At 39.1% G+C, this 17,985-nt stretch overlaps 1 protein-coding gene across 1 annotated transcript in view; it reads right to left on the bottom strand.

Moving 5' to 3' along the window:
- Positions 1 to 1,428: 1,428 nt before the first annotated feature.
- Positions 1,429 to 17,985, bottom strand: part of B3GLCT (beta 3-glucosyltransferase) — a 107,088-nt gene continuing 90,531 nt past the window's right edge. The window contains exons 14-15 of the mRNA XM_032610845.1: positions 10,821 to 10,965; positions 1,429 to 1,909 (exon numbers count right to left, since the gene is read on the bottom strand). Coding sequence (XP_032466736.1) covers positions 1,742 to 1,909; positions 10,821 to 10,965 — 313 coding nt within the window. The 3' untranslated portion in view covers positions 1,429 to 1,741. The remainder of the gene's footprint in view (positions 1,910 to 10,820; positions 10,966 to 17,985) is intronic.

The raw sequence follows: 17,985 nt of genomic DNA, 5'->3' as shown, positions 1-17,985 counted from the left end.
TCCCAGCTATGACAGCAGTACTGACGTCACCAGCAATAGCTTGGCCAGATCTACACGTCCTGCGGGTGCTTCTTATCCGGCTGATCATCCCGGATCCGTTCCTTGGACGGACCACAAAATCCACCCTCACAGCAATGAATCCAGTGTATTCAGTTATCACTGAAAACACAACAGTCCTGGTATTTGCTAGTTTGGAAAAATGGTAAATACTACTGCATCATTTTGGAAATCAGTTACATATAAGCTGCAAGAAAAATGTATTGTTAAAAAACACACGCATGGATACTTTTGGTGGCATGGCTTTAAAACCCTGTGCTTGGCTATAAAAACATTACAGGCAAAATTAATAACAATTTTTATTAAAAAAAGAGGAAAGTATTTTACTATACCAAAACTAGTTTAAGACATATCAAATTTTATGCAAATACCTCTAGAAAACTGAATTATATAGTTAAAATGTTAAATACAGAATATGCTTTAAAATTAATAATGTATTAAGTTACTGTATATTAAAGGTATGATTTGGAAATTAGAGCTGTTTCAAAATACTGTCTGCAAATTTCATTATTTAAGAAACCTGGGAAGTTGCCAAATCACCATGTGGTCCTCCCTTACAATGGGGGTCTCTTCTGAGTCTGGAGAGAGTCATTATATAACATACAAATAAAAATAAGAGTAAAACACCAGGTACAATTAATTTAATTCACTTCCTGAGACTCTGAGCTCAGTGACTTGAATAAAATATGACAACTTTTTTTTTTTTTAAGATATTGAGAACATTATCTTCTGGCAGCAGCCACTACACTTTTGTGTTACAAGTAGGTCATAAAGATAGGGCTTCAGGGAGAAATAGAACACAGATGAACCTCTAAAGAAGGAGAAAGCTCTTGCAGAAGGCTTATTATTCTCTTTTTATGAGGTACAAACAGAAAACCAGATAAAACATAACAACCCGGATTATAGACTACAGGGGATTTTTCATCACTAGACTTTTATGACGTTTTATGAATGATCCTTAACACAGCAGTCTTCCTACTGAGTTACCAGGAAGTAATTTCGATCATCAATAATACGGTTAAGGGCTTCCCTGGTGGTGCAGTGGTTGAGAGTCCACCCGCCGATGCAGGGGACGCGGGTTCGTGCCCCGGTCCGGGAAGATCCTACATGCCGCGGAGCGGCTGGGCCCGTGAGCCATGGCCGCTGAGCCTGCGCGTCCGGAGCCTGTGCTCCGCAGCGGGAGAGGCCACAACAGTGAGAGGCCCGCGTACCGCAAAAAAAATAATACGGTTAAAAAGTTCACCCCACTGTAATATCCAGATCAAGAGACCTTCCCTCTTCTTTCTTTTATGTATATAATAACACAATCACGTCTCTCCAGACTCATGCCCAACTGAAACTTTCATTATAATGAAGAGACAGGACAGGAAGGAAAATTCTGGTACCATTTATTTTTCTATGACAGAAATAAAGCTGTTTCACAGCTTGAAAGATACACCGTAATCACTGTGTATCGCAATAACTGCATAATGCTAAAGCAGGTGATCTTCCCCAGAAAACAAAAATCTGTTTTCCCTGTGACTCCTTCCCCACACTCAACTCAAAAATTACCGTATAATAACGTCCACCCAAAGTCAGGAAGCTTCCGATGCTGCATGTCGCACGTAAGCAGCGTGATCCAGCACAGCAGGACAATGCCAGTCTCTGCTTCTGTGTCCTGCCTGTGCCCACAGGCCACCATGCTTTATAACTCTTCTTTAAAGCCTTCTCGTGTCTCCTGCCTGGCTCTGTCTTCCTCACTGGGTGCCAACCATGTGAAGTAGACCTTCACGGGATCGATGTTCCAGTGCTTGTGGAACGATATGGGAACTTGGTGAGATAGGTAGTCCTTAGGGTAATCCACAGGCCGAGCCTGCAGGAAGAACAGAGAATCCTGCTCTCTCACTCATCGAAAACAATTGTGCTTCAGAATAGCACTTAAATGCATGAAACGATTGCTCTCCTTCAATATCTGATGTTGGTTATGGGAATCTAAAAGCAAGAAGGAAAATCTTTTCCACTAAAATCTTCCCTCTAAGTGTAGGCTCTTTGTTTCTGCATCTCCAATTACTTTTGTATCCCCAATGCATCGCTTTTTGCTTCTAGGTTCCACAGTCATGCCTCTGGGATATTCCTCAACCGTGGTAATAAGTGTGAAAAGTTTTCCTTGGTAAGTCATTTAAGTTACTATTATGACTTCTGCAAAGAGGCAGAAAAACTTATTTCCCAGGTCTAAAGAAACTTTGGCCATGCATGGTTGTGTGGCGAGGTGGGGCAAGGAATTTTGGGCGTTCCCACTGCCTGTCCGCTGCTCTAACTTGGAATTAGGCATATGTCTTTCAGAGTAGGGAAAGCCTAGAAAAGGAAACACTTTGGAGACAAAGCAAATCAGTGGTGTTCTGGGTCTGCGAATGGGGGTGGGGAATGAGTGCAGATTCACACAAGGGAATTTGGGGGGCATGATCCTAGTGTTTTAAAACCGGGTTTGTGGTTGCCTAGCTCTGGAAATTTGCTAAAAATTTTCAACGTAACCATTCACACCATTACTGTGTGTGAATTGTGTATGGTATGTAAATCATACCTCAGGTACAGCTGTAAAAAAAAAAAAAAAGTGTGTCTAAAATACAATCTCCATGTTACACTGTTCAGTGTGCTGTGATCTTTACAGATAAGAAGGTTTATATTTTGCCCAATTTCTGTCCCTCTCATGCAGTTTAAGCCAGCGCTCTTTCCGTGTGTACAGCTTCCCACCCTGCTCCGCCTCTGCTCCCAAGTCCTCGTTCCTCACACTGACCCCGCCTGTCTGGGATTTCCTTTTAGCATTTTGGGCACAGAGGTTGATTATAGACTTCTCAGCATCACAGGTGCCTCTTTGTATGCATTTTACTCTTCTAGTTTTGTCTTGTTCTTTTCCATGACCTCATTTATCAGAAATGATTAGCACATTCTAATGCTTAATAATCCAGCTTGTCACTTGCAGAGGTGACTCCTGAGAGGCAATTAATCACTTCTGGAATCTGCATTAATAAAGGCAAAAATATTATGGATTTATTTTTTCCTGTGTTACATCTATTTGTATCTCCAACAGTTCATTTTTAAGTGTGAAAAACAAGCAACAATTTTAATATATTGCTGGACTCAGTTTGCTAATATTTTATTATGGACTTTTGCATCTATGTTCAAGAGTAACACTGGCCTGTCCTTTACTTCTGTAATGTACCATTTTAATTCGTTAACTTTCTAGCTTTTTTTCTTTTTAGTGATTTTCTTAGTGCTTGCTCTAGGGATACAATGTACATCTCTGACATTTTAGGTTAATGTTGGCCTCATAAACTGAGTTAGGAAGCATTCTTGCTTCTCTAATTCAACTTCATCAATGTATATAAGTTTAAATACATTTTCTATTTCTTCTTGAGAAATAGCCTTGCTTAAAAAGTGTAATCTAGAAATTTCTCCATTTATTTTTTTTTCATCATTAAAAAAAATTTTTAGTAGCTTTATTGGAGTATAATTGCTTTATAATGCTGTGTTAGTTTCTGCTGTATAACAAAGTGAATCAGCTATATGTATACATATATCCCCATACCCCCTCCCTTTTGAGCCTCCCTCCCACCATCCCTATCCCACCCCTCTAGGTGGACACAAAGCACGGAGCTGATCTCCCTGTGCTATGCAGCAGCTTCCTACTAGCCATGCACTTTACATTTGGTAGTGTGTATATGTCAATGCTACTCTCTCACTTCGTCCCAGCTTCCCCTTTACCCTCCTGTGTCCTCAAGTCCATTCTCTACATCTGCGTCTTTATTCCTGCCCTGCTGCTAGGTTCATCAGTACCGTTTTTTTAGATTCCATATATGTGCATTAGCATACGGTATTTGTTTTCTCTTTCTGACTTACTTCACTCTGTATGACAGACTCTAGGTCCATCCACCTCACTACAAATAACTCAATTTCGTTTCTTTTTATGGCTGAGTAATATTCCATTGTATATATGTGCCACATCTTCTTTATCCATTCGTCTGTTGATGGACATTTAGGTTGTTTCCACATCCTGGCTATTGTAAATAGTGCTGCAGTGAACATTGTGGTACACGTCTCTTTTTGAATTATGGTTTTCTCAGGGTATATGCCCAGTAGTGGGATTGCTGGGTCATATGGTAGTTCTATTTTCAGTTTTTTAAGGAACCTCCATACTGTCCTCAATAGTGGCTGTATCTATTTACATTCCCACCAACAGTGCAAGAGGGTTCCCTTTTCTCCACACACTCTCCAGCATTTATTGTTTATAAATTTTTTGATGATGGCCATTCTGACGGGTGTGAGGCGATACCTCACTGTGGTTTTGATTTGCATTTCTCTAATGATTAGTGATGTTGAGCCTCTTTTCATGTGTTTGTTGGCAATGTGTATGTCTTTTGGAGAAACGTCTATGTCCATTTCATTTAAATTGTCTAATTTGTTGGCATAATTGTGGTAGGGTATATAATGATGCCCCTCCTTCATTTCTGATTTTGGCAATTTTTGTCTTCTCTCTCTTTCTCTTGGTCAAGCTAGCTAAAGGTTTACCAAATTAGAGTTAATTGTTGGCTTAATTGATTTCCTGTTTTTCTGTTTTCTATTTCATTGATTTGTGCTCTGATCTTTAGTATTTCTTTTATTCCCACTTAGTTCAGATTTGATAGATTATTGATTTAATACCTTTATTCCTTTTAACATGTTAAACTGTAAATTTCCTTCTAACCACCTATATAGCTGCACTCAAAGTTTTTGATATGTTGTGTTTTCATTTTCATTCCATTGAAGGTGTTTTCTAATTTTCCTTATGGTTTATTTTTTGACCCATGGGTTATTTTAAAGTGTGTTGTTTAATTTCCAAATATTGGGTGAATTTCCCCAATTTTTTTTCTCGATTTCTAATTTCATTCCATTGTTCTGGGAGGTGAGTCTTGTTTTATGACTTAGCATATGGCCTATCCTGGAGAATGTTCTATATACATTTGAAAAGAATGTTCATTCTGTTGTTGTCGGTGAAATACTTTATATGTGACAGGTCACGTAGTTAATACTTGTCTATTTCTCAATTCTGTCCCTTTATGTTTCATGTAATTTGAAGATCTGTTGTTAGCTGTATATATACATTTATAATTGTTTTATTCTCTTGATGTATTGACCTTTGTCATGAAATGGCCCACTTCCTGTCTAGTAATATTTCTGTTCTTAAAATCTATTGTTTTTAATATTACTATAGCCACTCAAGCTCTCTGTGATCAACTGTTTGCACAGTATATCTTTTTTATTTAAATTTTTAAGTTGAGGCATAGTTAATTTACAATGTTGTGTTAGTTTCAGGTGTACAGCCAAGTGATTCAGATTTTATATATATAAAATCTGAATATATATATAAAATATATATATAACATATATATATATTATATATATTCTTTCCATTATAGATTACAAGATATTGAATATAGTTCCCTGAGCTACATACAGTAGGTCCTTGTTGTTTACATATACATGCTACTACATATAAAATAGATAAACACCAAACTCCTAATTTATCCCCCAAACCCCACTATCTCTTTTGGTAACTATGTCTGAGAGTCTATTTCTGTTTTGTAAATAAGTTCATTTATATCATTTTTTTAGATTCCACATACAAGTAGTGTCATATGATTTTTGTCTTTATCGGACTTACTTAATATGATAACCTCTAAGGTCCATCCATGTTGCTGCAAATGGCATTATTTCATTCTTTTCTGTGGCTGAGTAATATTCCATTGTGTATACATATCACATCTTCTTTATCCATTCCTCTGTTGATGGACATTTAGTTTGCTTCCCTGTCTTGGCTATTGTAAATAGTGCTGCAGTGAACGTTTGGGTGCATATACCTTTTCAAATCATGGTTTTCTCTGGATATATGCCCAGGAGTGGGATTGCAGGATCATATGGTAACTCTATATTTAGTTTTTTAAGGAACCTCCATATTGTCCTCCATAGTGGCTGCACCAATTTACATTCCTCTCTGTGATCAACTGTTTGCATGGTATATCTTTTCCTTTTATACTCAACCTGTTTGTGTCTACAAATCTAAAGTATACTTGACTCTTCTACACAACATATAGACAAATCATGCTTTTTATCCAGTCTGACAATCTCTGCCCTTTGACTGCGGTATTTAGTCCATTCATATTTAATGTAATACTTGATATAGCTGTATTTTCATTAGCCATTTGCCATGTTATATGCCATTGTTTTTGTTTTTTTGATACCTTGTTTTTATTTCCTTTTGCTATACACCAGGATGTGGTATTGCTGCAGCATATAGTCCTATATTTAATTTTTTGAGCAACCTCTACAGTTTTTCTGTAGTGTATATGCCATTTTTTTATACTTTTTTTTGTCCATCTATTCCTCCTTTATTGCCCTTTTTTATTAAAATCTTTCAGTGTACATTTAAGTCTTTAAAAATATAGCTAAAACATCAAAGAAGTTACTTTCTTAAAGGTTTCTCTAGGGATAACATGTATCTTTAACTTATCAGGTTAATACTGACTTAACTCCAACAAAATTAACCTTGCCCCAATAAAGCTCCACTTCTTTCCCCTGCCTTTGTTCTATTTTCATCATATATATTGCATTTATCTATGTTATAAAGTCAACAATATAGTTATATTGTTTTAAACAATCTTGTGAAACTGAGAAAAATATCTGTATGTATATATACACATCCATATGTTTTATGTTCATACACAGACATTTTTTCCTCTCATATACACACATATCTGTATATATACACACAAACATGTATATACATAGTCTTTCCAGTGTACTTAATTCCTTCCTATATATATTCCAGGTACCACACGGTGCCATTTTCTTTCAGCCCAGAGAATTTTCTTTAGTTTTTTTAAGGGAAGGTCTGTTAGCAAAGAATTCTCTCACTTTTTGTTTATCTGGGAAAGTCTTTATTCCATTTCCATTTGGGAAGGATAGTTTTACTGGATATAGAATTTCTGGTTAACTTTTTTTCTTTCTGCCTTCAGGCCTCTTATTTCTAATGAGAAATCAGCCAGTAACATTTTAATTTCCATTTTCATTAGGTTTTTTGTTGCTTTTAAGATTTTCCCTTTGTCATTGTTTTTCAGTGATTTGACTATAACATGTTCATGTGTGATTCTTTTCCTGATTATCCTACTTGGGCCTTGTTGAGTTTCTCAGATCAATAGATTGTTTCTCATTACATTTTTGAGAAAATGTATTTCTTCAAAAAAATTGTTTTTGTCCCTTTCTTTCTCCCTTCTCTTTTTAAAAAGGACCCCCATTAAATGTATGTTAGTATACTTTGTTTTACCACTTGTCTTTGAGGCTGTGTTCATTTTTCTTCAGTCTTTTTTCTGTTCTTTGGATTAGGTAATTTCTATTGATCGGCCTTCAAATTTACTGATTGTTTCTTTTGCCATCTCAAATCTACTGTTATGTCCATTTAGATAATTTCTCATTTCTTTTATTGGGTTTTACAACTATAGAGTTTTCATTTGGTTCTTTATCATAGTTTCTATTGTTCTATTAAGACTTGCCATTTGTTGAGTTAACGTAATCATATTTTCCTTTGACTACAGTTTCCTTTAATTCTGTGAATATAGTTTTTTTTTTATTAGCTGCTTTGAAGTCTTTGTCTGTCAAACCCAACATCTGGTCCCATTCAGAATCCGTTGCTGTTGATCAGAGTCCATTTCTGTTGACTACATTTTTTTCCCCTGAGTTCAATGTTTCTTTGCATGTTTCACTATAATTGACTGGAAACTGGTTATTTTTAAATAATGTATTATAGCAACTCAAAAATCTGTTTACTACTCTTTTTTAAAAACTAATTTGCCTGAACTTACACTGTGGAATCTTTCTCCGTAGAGCGTGTGGCGGCTAGTTTCTCAAGTTTTAGTTCTTATGTTTATTCTTTAGGATGACTTTCTAGAAGTCAGTCCTGTGCCTGAATAGCTCAGTAGTTAGTTTGTAATATAGGCAGAGATTGTGCTCAAACGTCTCAGGCCCGTAAAGCTTCAATCTGTGTGTGGACTGGAAAGGACGTTCAGAGCTGCAGTGGGTTTTCAAACATGCCTTAGCTTGTTAATTACTTTCATCCACTGTCCCATGTGCATGCACATAGTTTTTCCCTGTAGGCCACAGAATTGTGGCCAGCTTCTCTAGCCCTACTATGCTTTCTTATTTCCAGGGTATTAGGTATTAAACTTCTGACCAATAGTCCCTTCACCATAACTGAGACTGCAACCTCAGGCCAGTGAAGATGCAGGTTTTTCTTGTTTGTTTCCTACCCAAATTTGACAATTTTAGCTGACATACCTGTGGGTTTTCATATCTCCCACAAATCAAGTCCACCCCCTCTGACAGCAAACCTGTTGTTTTTTTTTCCAGCCAGGCCCATACCACTGAAACTACTGCTGCTCTCTCCAACCAAGCTTGGATGGAAGGTGGGTAGGGTGCGGGGGGGGGGGGGGGGGGGGTTTCAGGCAGAAAGGCCTCAGACTCTGTTGCTCTTACCCAGAACTACAGTAGTTTTTCAGGAATTAATGCTTCTCAGTGCTTTTTGGTTGACTTCCAGATCCTGAAATAGTTACTGTGACAATTGTGCAGAGGATTCACTGACCGCTGCACACTGCCGTACCCATTAGTAGCATATAATTTTGGAAGAGCAGAAAACCACATGCTCTAGATACTTTGTTTTTAACAGAGGGCTATACTAGACCCTCCTTGAGGCTTCCTTCTGAACCTGTGATCTCACGATAACCTTCCCTGACTAAAAGGAGAAGAAATGTGGCCCAGGCAACTTTGTATCTGAGCTTGTTTCCAAATGCCTGCTCTAACTTACCAGGAATCCTAGATTTTATCTTTCTCAATTTGAACAAATACACTGTTTGGACCAGTGTTCAAACATTACAAATGGAAAGTAATGTCCAAATCAGAGCAAACTCTCTTAAAAGAGGCTTAAGAATTAGAAGATAAAGCAGTGTCTGTTGGGGAGGATACATTTTGAGCATACTTTATGACTTTGGAAAGGTTTAAAATTTACTATGTGAATTAGAGAAATCAAGAGTTCTAAAGTATGGGAAACAACAATTTAAAAAAATGTTTTAAATTATCTTCAAAGGACTTTTACATAAGGAGAAAAGAAAGAAGGAAAATAATCCTTATCATTTCATTTAGTAACGTATTCTTCCCTAAGTGAAAAAGGCTGCTATGAAAACCTAAGACCGGGTCTTCCCTGGTGGTGCAGTGGTTAAGAATCCACCTGCCAACACAGGGGACACGGGTTGGAGCCCTGGCCCGGAAAGATCCCACATGCCGCGGAGCAACTAAGCCCATGCACCACAACTGCTGAAGCCCACGGGCCTAGAGCCCGTGCTCCTCAACAAGAAAAGCCACCGCGATGAGAAGCCCGTGCACTGCAATGAAGAGTAGCCCCCGCTCGCCACAACCACAGAAAGCCTGCATGCAGCAACGAAGACCCAACTCAGCCAGAAATAAATAAATAATAAAATTATGATAGTAACAGTGATAAATTATTTCCCTTATACACCAACAGTTTTAATTACCCTTCCTTTCTGTGAGTGAAACATTATGAGATAGAGTGAGAGAGAGGGTAAGAGAGAACAACTTGCTTTTCTAAGTCCTATAATACCACACATAGGCTCAAGGTTTTAAAACATGGCAAAGTACCTTCTGACTAGTACCAGGAGGGAGGTTTCTCATACATTTCTTATTATAAAGGTCTATCTTTATCTTTCCTTGCAGTCCTCAAGAATGCAGAAATGGATTCTGCCTTTCTTGGTAATGCAAGCACTTTCTTTGCCTCGTTCAAGTGATCTCCTATAGTGCTATTTCTGTCACGCCCAATTCTCTATAGGGCTATAATAGCGCTTGCTACTGGTTACTAAATAAAGCATGAAGACTATATTTTCAGTGTAAGCGAGAGCACTTAAAATACCTATGCATTCGAATTTCAAAAAGCTTTGATTTCTTAAAGGAGAGCATGAAGCGAATGTGGGCTCTGGTTATTTAGTGCAGATGCATCTATCTGCTATTATTCTTACAGCATCAGAATAGTCACTGATCAGAATACTCACTAACCCAATTCTTCAAAAAAGAAACACTAAAAAGGTTGCAAAAGGATTCCCTTCTTACCCCACACTGCAGGATGGTGAAACTATTAGCACCAACCACCTCTGGTAAACACCATCTCTTCTATAACCCCCAGAGTATACGCTTATTGAGATATTATACTGAAATTTAATTAAGTTTAGCCTGTCAGTTTAATAGCAACCAAAGGGGAGAAAGCCCAACAGACAGTGTAAGGACTGAGGACAGTGTAGAGCTGCAAACACTTGGTGGCTAGCAGGACAACGTTAGGTCAGTCCTGTATATTTTTAAATAGCATCTGATAATTTTTAAATACCACCAATTTTTTTTTAACTCAAAGAAAAAAAAAAAAAAAACAGCTTTTACCTGAGCCTACATGCAAGGATGCTGGCCAAACACCATTTCATTTTTTAGATGTTTCTGCGTTCCATCTTCATGCTGTACCTGGTACACAGCATCAACCCTCTGCACGAAGAGGTCTGTTAAGGACTTCCCCCTGGAGCCTGTCCACACAGTTCTTAAGACTGCTTCCAGAAGAACAGGTGAGGGGAAAGCAGTAGTACCTTCAAGTGAGATGAAAACCCCCCTCTCTCCCTCTGAGGTAGGAATAAAAACATTTTTCTCACCTGATGGAAGAGAGGGCTGTGTGTCACAGGGACTCCTAACCCACTAAAGCACATCCCCAGGACCATATCATCTGGAGCGTCATTGCTGTAGCAGCGACACTTGCTGGCGAGAAGTCTCCTGATTGCCTCTCTGCTGAAGACCATCCTGGGGGAAGCCAGAGCAGACAGGGAAGGCGGTTAGCTCCTCACAACCGGTAATCTCAATAAGGAGACAGAGTTCAGAGCCACATTTCTGATGAAGATGTTGACATCAGCAGTGTTTTATATTTGTTATTCTGAGGGAAATGTTTCTGTGTTTCTATGAAAGGAAAAGCACTTTTAAATATGTTTGCCTTATCTAATAGGCAATTTTATTTCTTTATATATATCCTATACACTAACACTTGGCAGTGTTCTTTTTCTAGTATGTCACTGGAAAATCAGAATAGTTCTTAAGTTTACACACTCTCGATGAGTTCAGTAACAAAATCCGCCAACATTCCCAGCAGGTAGATGGGCCCAGAAATACTAGGTACCTCAGTTATACAGGTGAAGACTGACAATGAGGGCAAATCTAATTGAAAAAAACCACGCATGGTCCGAGTGATTCCAGTCCACAGAAGCTTCCTTTAGGTAATTTCGAGAAAGAGGGGAAAAAAGAGAGAGGGAGGGAGACAGAGATTGATTTGCCTCAAAGAGTGCTAAGACGCTGCTTGACCAGATACGTTGGGTACTTTCTGGTGGAACTCACAGCCATCCCCACCTTTCTGTGCTCTCCTCAGCATTGCAGGAGGCTAGAAACTCTACAATATTTTCCAGACTCCCTGGCCAGATGGGTCCTGGCTTCATCCTGACGACAAAGGGCCCAGTACTGGGGGAGGCCATCTGCTTCTGGCTCTGGTGGTCTCTGTGGCAGAGGCAGGTGATGGGGCGTGGGTAGCAACAGGCTGTAGCACAGCCGGCATGGGATGGCAGAGCGTCGGTGATGGTCCCAAAGCAGCAGCGACCTGGAGCCCATCCCAGGTCTGCCCCAGATGCAGTGCTGTTAACCCGACAGTAGCAGCGGCCACAGCAACCCACACCAATAGGCCCCAGAAACCAGCACCCTTTGCTCCTTCAGCCTCAGAGGCAACAGTGCTTCCTATAGTTACTGAGCTCTGGGTAAAGCCACCTGTTCCCTCTTATTCCTCTGGCCCTCTCCAATACATTTGTACCAGGTTCCTGCAATAAATTCTCCTCTTCTAAAACATATAGATTGGTTTCTGCTTTCCCTTCTGGTCCTAGAGTAGTAATGGATCTTCTCATATCATGAATAACCCAATAGCTCATAGGGCTGATATGGTTCACAAGTTCATTCCCAATAAGCAACAACTTTCCTGACGGCAAAACTATCTAGAATTTATCCATCTATTCCCATAGCCAAATACAGGGTCTCACATACAGTAAGCCCTTAGTAAAAGTCTAATGATCCAACAAGTGAGAACAAAGCTGCCTCTGCAAAGCTCTTCCCCAGGGAGGGAGAGTTCTATGAATCAGTCTAGTCGGGAAGGAAAGAGGACAGAGCACGTGAGCACGATCCCTGACGCAAACATGTCGATGCCTGCTCAGCTGGGCTCACAGTTCAGTGCCATATAACCAACACCAGCGACCACGGCTGGTGATGCAGTGACACGGAAGTCACTCCCTGCCCGTGCTGAGATGTCAGAAGACGGGATGGAATATGACCAAACAGGAGGAAAAAGAAGCTCTTTGTTTAAGGTGATACAAGGAAATATGACCGTACAAGAAGAAAAAAAAAAGTGCTTATGACCTATACAACAGGGAGAAGTGCAAGGGTGAAAACTCACCGTAAAATGCCTCTCTCTTAAAAATCTAGTGTCCATCAGTGACTCAGGGCCTCACACCTACGTGCCGAGCCAAATTCCTGCTCTACTGACCAATCCCAGGAAAGAGCCTGTGTGAGGGGACATGTGTTCACCATAAACAGACATTTTCCCTTAAAGTGTCTGCCTGATGCCCTGTCAAGGAAAGTTTCATAGGTAACTAATTGTCCCAATCACAGCGGGCATCTCGTCCTCTCAAACCCTATTTGAATAAAAATGCTTCTCTTCTGCCAGTATCCAGTAGAACAAAAAAGAAAAGGAAAGCCTTTCATTTTGGCCTGCTCTACCCACCCCCCCACCCCCAAAAAGAAAAATTACCAATTACAGCGCAGTATGTCTGTTCTGCCAACTTTTAAATATTAAAAAGATGTTGATCAATAAAACCAAGAGCTGGTTCTTTGAAAGGGTAAACAAAATTGACAAACCTCTGGTCAGCCTCACCAAGAAGAAAAGAGACAGAAACCAAATAAAAAGAAATGAAAAAGGAGAAATCTCAACCGATACCACAGAAATACAAATAACCATAAGGGAATACTGTGAACAATTATATGCCAAAAAATTTGACAACCTAGAAGAAATGGACAACTTTCTAGAAACACACAGCCCACCAAAACTGAATCAAGAAGAAACAGATAATTCGAACAGACCTATCACTAGAAGTGAAATAGAATCTGTAATTAAAAAAAAAAAAAAAACTCCCTACAACCAAAAGTCCAGGACAAGATAGCGTCACGGGCAAATTCTACCAAACACGCAAATAACTTATACTGATCCTTCTCAAACTCTTCCAAAAGATTGCAGAGGCGAGAACACTCCCAAAGACATTCTATGAAGCCACCATCACCCTGATACCAAAAGCAGACAGACACCACCAGAAAAGAAAATTACAGGCCAGTATCTCTGATGAATATAGATGCAAAAATTCTCAACAAAATGTTAGCAAACTGAATCCAACAACACGTAAAAAAGATCATACACCATGACCAAGTGGGATTCATCCCAAGTTCACAAGGATGGTTCAACATATGCAAATTAATCAGTGTAATACACCACATAAACAAAAGAAAAGTAAAAAACCACACAATCATCTCACTAGATGCAGAAAAAGCTTTTGACAGAATTCAACATCCATTCATGATAAAAGCTCTTAGCAAAGTGTGTATAAAGGGAACATATCTCAACATAATAAAAGCCATTTATGACAAACCCACAGCCAATATAATACTCAACAGTGAAAAGCTGAAAGCCTTCGTGCTAAAATCTGGAACAAGACAAGGATGTCCACTCTCACCACTTCTATTCAATGTAGTACTGGAAGTCCCAGCCACAGCTATCAGACAAGAAAAAGAAATAAAAGGTATCCAAATTGGAAGGGAAGAGGTAAAATTGTCACTATATGCAAAGGACATCATACCATATATAGAAAACCCTAAGGACTCCACACAAATACAGCTAGATCTAATAAATGAATTCAGCAAAGTAGCAGGATACAAGATTAACATTCAGAAATTGGTTGCATTTCTTTACACTAACAATGAAATATCAGGAAGGGAATGTAAAAAAAAAAAATACCTTTTAAAATCACACCAAAAAAATAAAATACCTGGGAATAAACCTGACCAAGAAGGTGAAAGACTTATATGCTGAGAATTATAAAACATTAATAAAGGAAATTAAAGAGGATTCAAAGAAATGGAAAGATATCCCATGCTCTTGGATTGGAAGAATTAGTATTGTTAAAATGGCAATACTACTCAAAGCAATCAACAGATTTAATGTAATCCCTATCAAATTACCCATGACATTTTTCACAGAACTAGAACAAATAATCCAAAAATTTACATAAAACCAAAAAGAAAAAGAAAAAACCAGAATTGCCAAAGCAATCCTGAGGGGGAAAAAGCAAACCAGGAGGTATAACTCTCCCAGGCTTCAGACAATACTACAAAGCTACAGTAATCAAAACAGTGTGGTATTGGTACAAAAACAGACATACGGATCAATGGAACAGAATAGCGAGCCCAGAAATAAACCCACACACCTACAGTCAATTAATATTCAACAAAAGAGACAAGAATATAAAATGGGAAAAACATATGAAAATGTCTTTCCCAGTCTCTTCAGCAAGTGATGCTGGGAAAGTTAGACAGCTGCATGTAAATCACTGAAGTTATTAGAACACACCCTCACACCATGCACACACACAAAAAACAAACCTCAAAATGGCTTAAAGACTTAAAACACAAGACATGACACCATAAAACTCCTAGAAGAAAACATAGGCAAAATATTCTCTAACATAAATCGCACCAGTGTTTTCTTAGGTCAGTCTCCCAAGGCAATAGAAATAAAAGCAAAAATAAACAAATGAGACCTAGTCAAACTTACAAGCTTTTGCACAACAAAGGAAACCTTAAAAAAAAATGAAAAGACAACCTACAGAATGGGAGAAAATATCTGCAAATGACGCAACCAATAAGGGCTTAATCTCCAAAATACACAAACAGCTCACACAACTCAACAACAAAAAAACAACCCAATCGAAAAATGGACAGAAGACCTTAATAGACATTCCTCCAAAGAAGACATATAGATGGCCAGTAGGCACAGGAGAAGATGCTCAACGTCACTAATTATTAGAGAAATGCAAATCAAAACTACAATGAGGTACCACCTCACACTGGTCGGAATGAATGGCCATCATTAAAAAGTCTACAAATAACAAATGCTGGAGAGGGTGTGGAGAAAAGGGAACCCTCTTACACTGTTGGTGTGAATGTAAATTCACACCATGAAAACAGTTATGGAGGTTCCTCAGAAACTTAAAAATAGAGTTACCATATGACCCAGCAGTCCTACTCCTGGGCATATACCCAGACAAAACTATAATTCAAAAAGATACATGCACCCCTATGTTCACAGCAGCACTATTCTCAATAGCCAAGACATGGAAACAACTAAAATGTCCATCGACAGATGAATGGATAAAGAAGATGTGGTACATATATACAATGGAATACTACTCCGCCATAAAAAAAAACCAAAATAATGCCATTTGTAAAAACAAGAATGCAACTAGAGATTATCATACTAAGTGAAGTCAGAAAAAGAAAGACAAATACCGTATGATATCACTTATATGTGGAATCTAAAATATGGAACAAATGAACCTATGTACAAAACAGAAACAGACTCACAGACATAGAGAATAGACTTGTGTTTGCCAAGGGGGCGGGGGGAAGGAGAGGGATGGACTGGGAGTTTGGGATTAGCAGATGCAAACTCTTATATTTAGAATGGCTAAACAACAAGGTCCTCCTGTATAGCACAGGAACTATATCCAGTCTCCTGGGATAAACCATAATGGAAAAGAATATAAAAAAAGAATGTATATTATGTGTATAGCTGAGTCACTTTGCTGTACAGCAGAAATTAGCACAACACTGTAAATCAACTATACATCAATTTAAAAAAATTAAAAGAATGTTAATAAAAAACATGTTGAAAGGCTGTAAGACTAATAATATGACTTCCTTTAATATACAATATACTAATTTTAAAAATAAGAAAAACTGAAATGAGAGGCAGGGATTTGCCCAAGGGAATACCCGCAGATCAACAACAGCCATGCAGCGTAGCAACAAACACACACACACCACGTACAGAAGATGAACTGCATCGTCAGAAACGGGCCTGCCCCCCTGGACTCCTAGCAGATGAACACGGGTCACGGCCGTCTCTTTGGGCAACACTGCCAGGGCCTCTTCATCCTGACCACAGCTTCCTACCCAAAAGTATGTAAGGAAGTATTTTCAAAAAAGAAAATAGTTATTGAACTAATACTTATTGAACTAATCCTCCAAATACCCAAACTTTCAAGAAGTAAGCAACAAAGCGGAAAACGGACACTTGGATTCAAATAGTACAAAGGTCTCATTTTCCAAACAATACAGAGTACCTACGCATAAATCCCTGGAGTCCACGCTCCTGGGTTAGCTCTGATACGTGGGGCTTTCATTATTTTTAAATGATGGTATGATCCATTAACTGGTTTTACCATCCCTTAGTTGATCCTGACTTGCTGATAAAAAAAGAGCTGATTCTTAAGCTAGATGACCACAAAAGTCTCTTGTAATATCAGAGAAACTCTTATGTCTGCAGTTTTTATCAATGGTAGATATAAGACAATCTCATGAAGAATGTTTCTGCATCTTTGTAAAGTGCTACTAAGAACAGAGTATTACACTGGTCAATGTTAGTTATGTAAAGATTAGTACCAGTGTTCATGCATCTATTTATTCATTTATCCCTTGTATTCTGTAAAAAATGAGTCCTCATGCTAGGAAGGGGGAATGGAATGGGAAAGGAGACTCAGGTGCTGCCTTCAAATAATTCATAATCTGGGTGGAAAGCAGAAAAGTCAATAGGCAATTAGATGATAATGGTTTGTATAATATGCTATGAAGGTGTATTAGAAAGGCATCAAACCCAGATTTCAGGGGCTGGACTAGGCCGAAGGCTTCCAGGAATAAGTAACTGATAGCGCTATCAAGTCCAAATGAAGGAGGATTGGCCAGGTGACAGGCAGAAGGCTGGGGTGAGGGACAGTGCTGTGTACAGACCAGCAGACGCCATATCTGAGTGGAGGAGTTAAAAAAATAGTGCCTCTGAGGAACTGAAACAGGTTCAGCACAAATTCTTTTAAGATGAGGGTGCAGATAAATGAGGCTAAGAAGCTAAAACAGCATCTGCCAAGATCACAAGAGGCCTGGTAAGCCTCAGCGAGGAATGTGGACTTACGTTCTGACGGCAACGAGAGGTTATAAAAGGATGTGAAAGACTTTCACTCCCCTGGTAACGCAAAGAAAAATCCAAGTAAAATAAAAATCACATTAACCTATGGAACTGTTGAAGAGATGGATGACATGAAGCCTAGGTGCTTCCAGGGAGGAGCCCTTCCCGGGGGAGCCCTTCCCCGGGGGAGCAGCAAGCGGGTAAAGTGGGTCTGGGGGCGGGAAGGCGGAAGGGAAGACCCGCTAGAGACTCCAGCTCCACGGCCTCAGGAGCACCCAGGACGCTGGGAATTAGGCCAACAAGAGGTGGTTAAAATTGAGGCCTGACCCAGATCAACGTGACTCCGGTTGAAATCTGAACGATTATCTCCCAGTCAGATGACAGAAGTAGGAAAGAGTTCGCACTCAAATCCACAGGAAGGCAGCGCAGGCCCCCGAGCAGGGGAGCGAGAGGACCAGGTGCTTTCAGAGAAGCTGTGTGACCGCGGCGCATCTGCGGGTTCAAAGGAT

This window comes from Phocoena sinus, chromosome 18, assembly GCF_008692025.1.
Source record: "Phocoena sinus isolate mPhoSin1 chromosome 18, mPhoSin1.pri, whole genome shotgun sequence".
Taxonomy (NCBI): domain Eukaryota; kingdom Metazoa; phylum Chordata; class Mammalia; order Artiodactyla; family Phocoenidae; genus Phocoena; species Phocoena sinus.
This window is presented reverse-complemented; position numbering and strand designations above follow the sequence as displayed.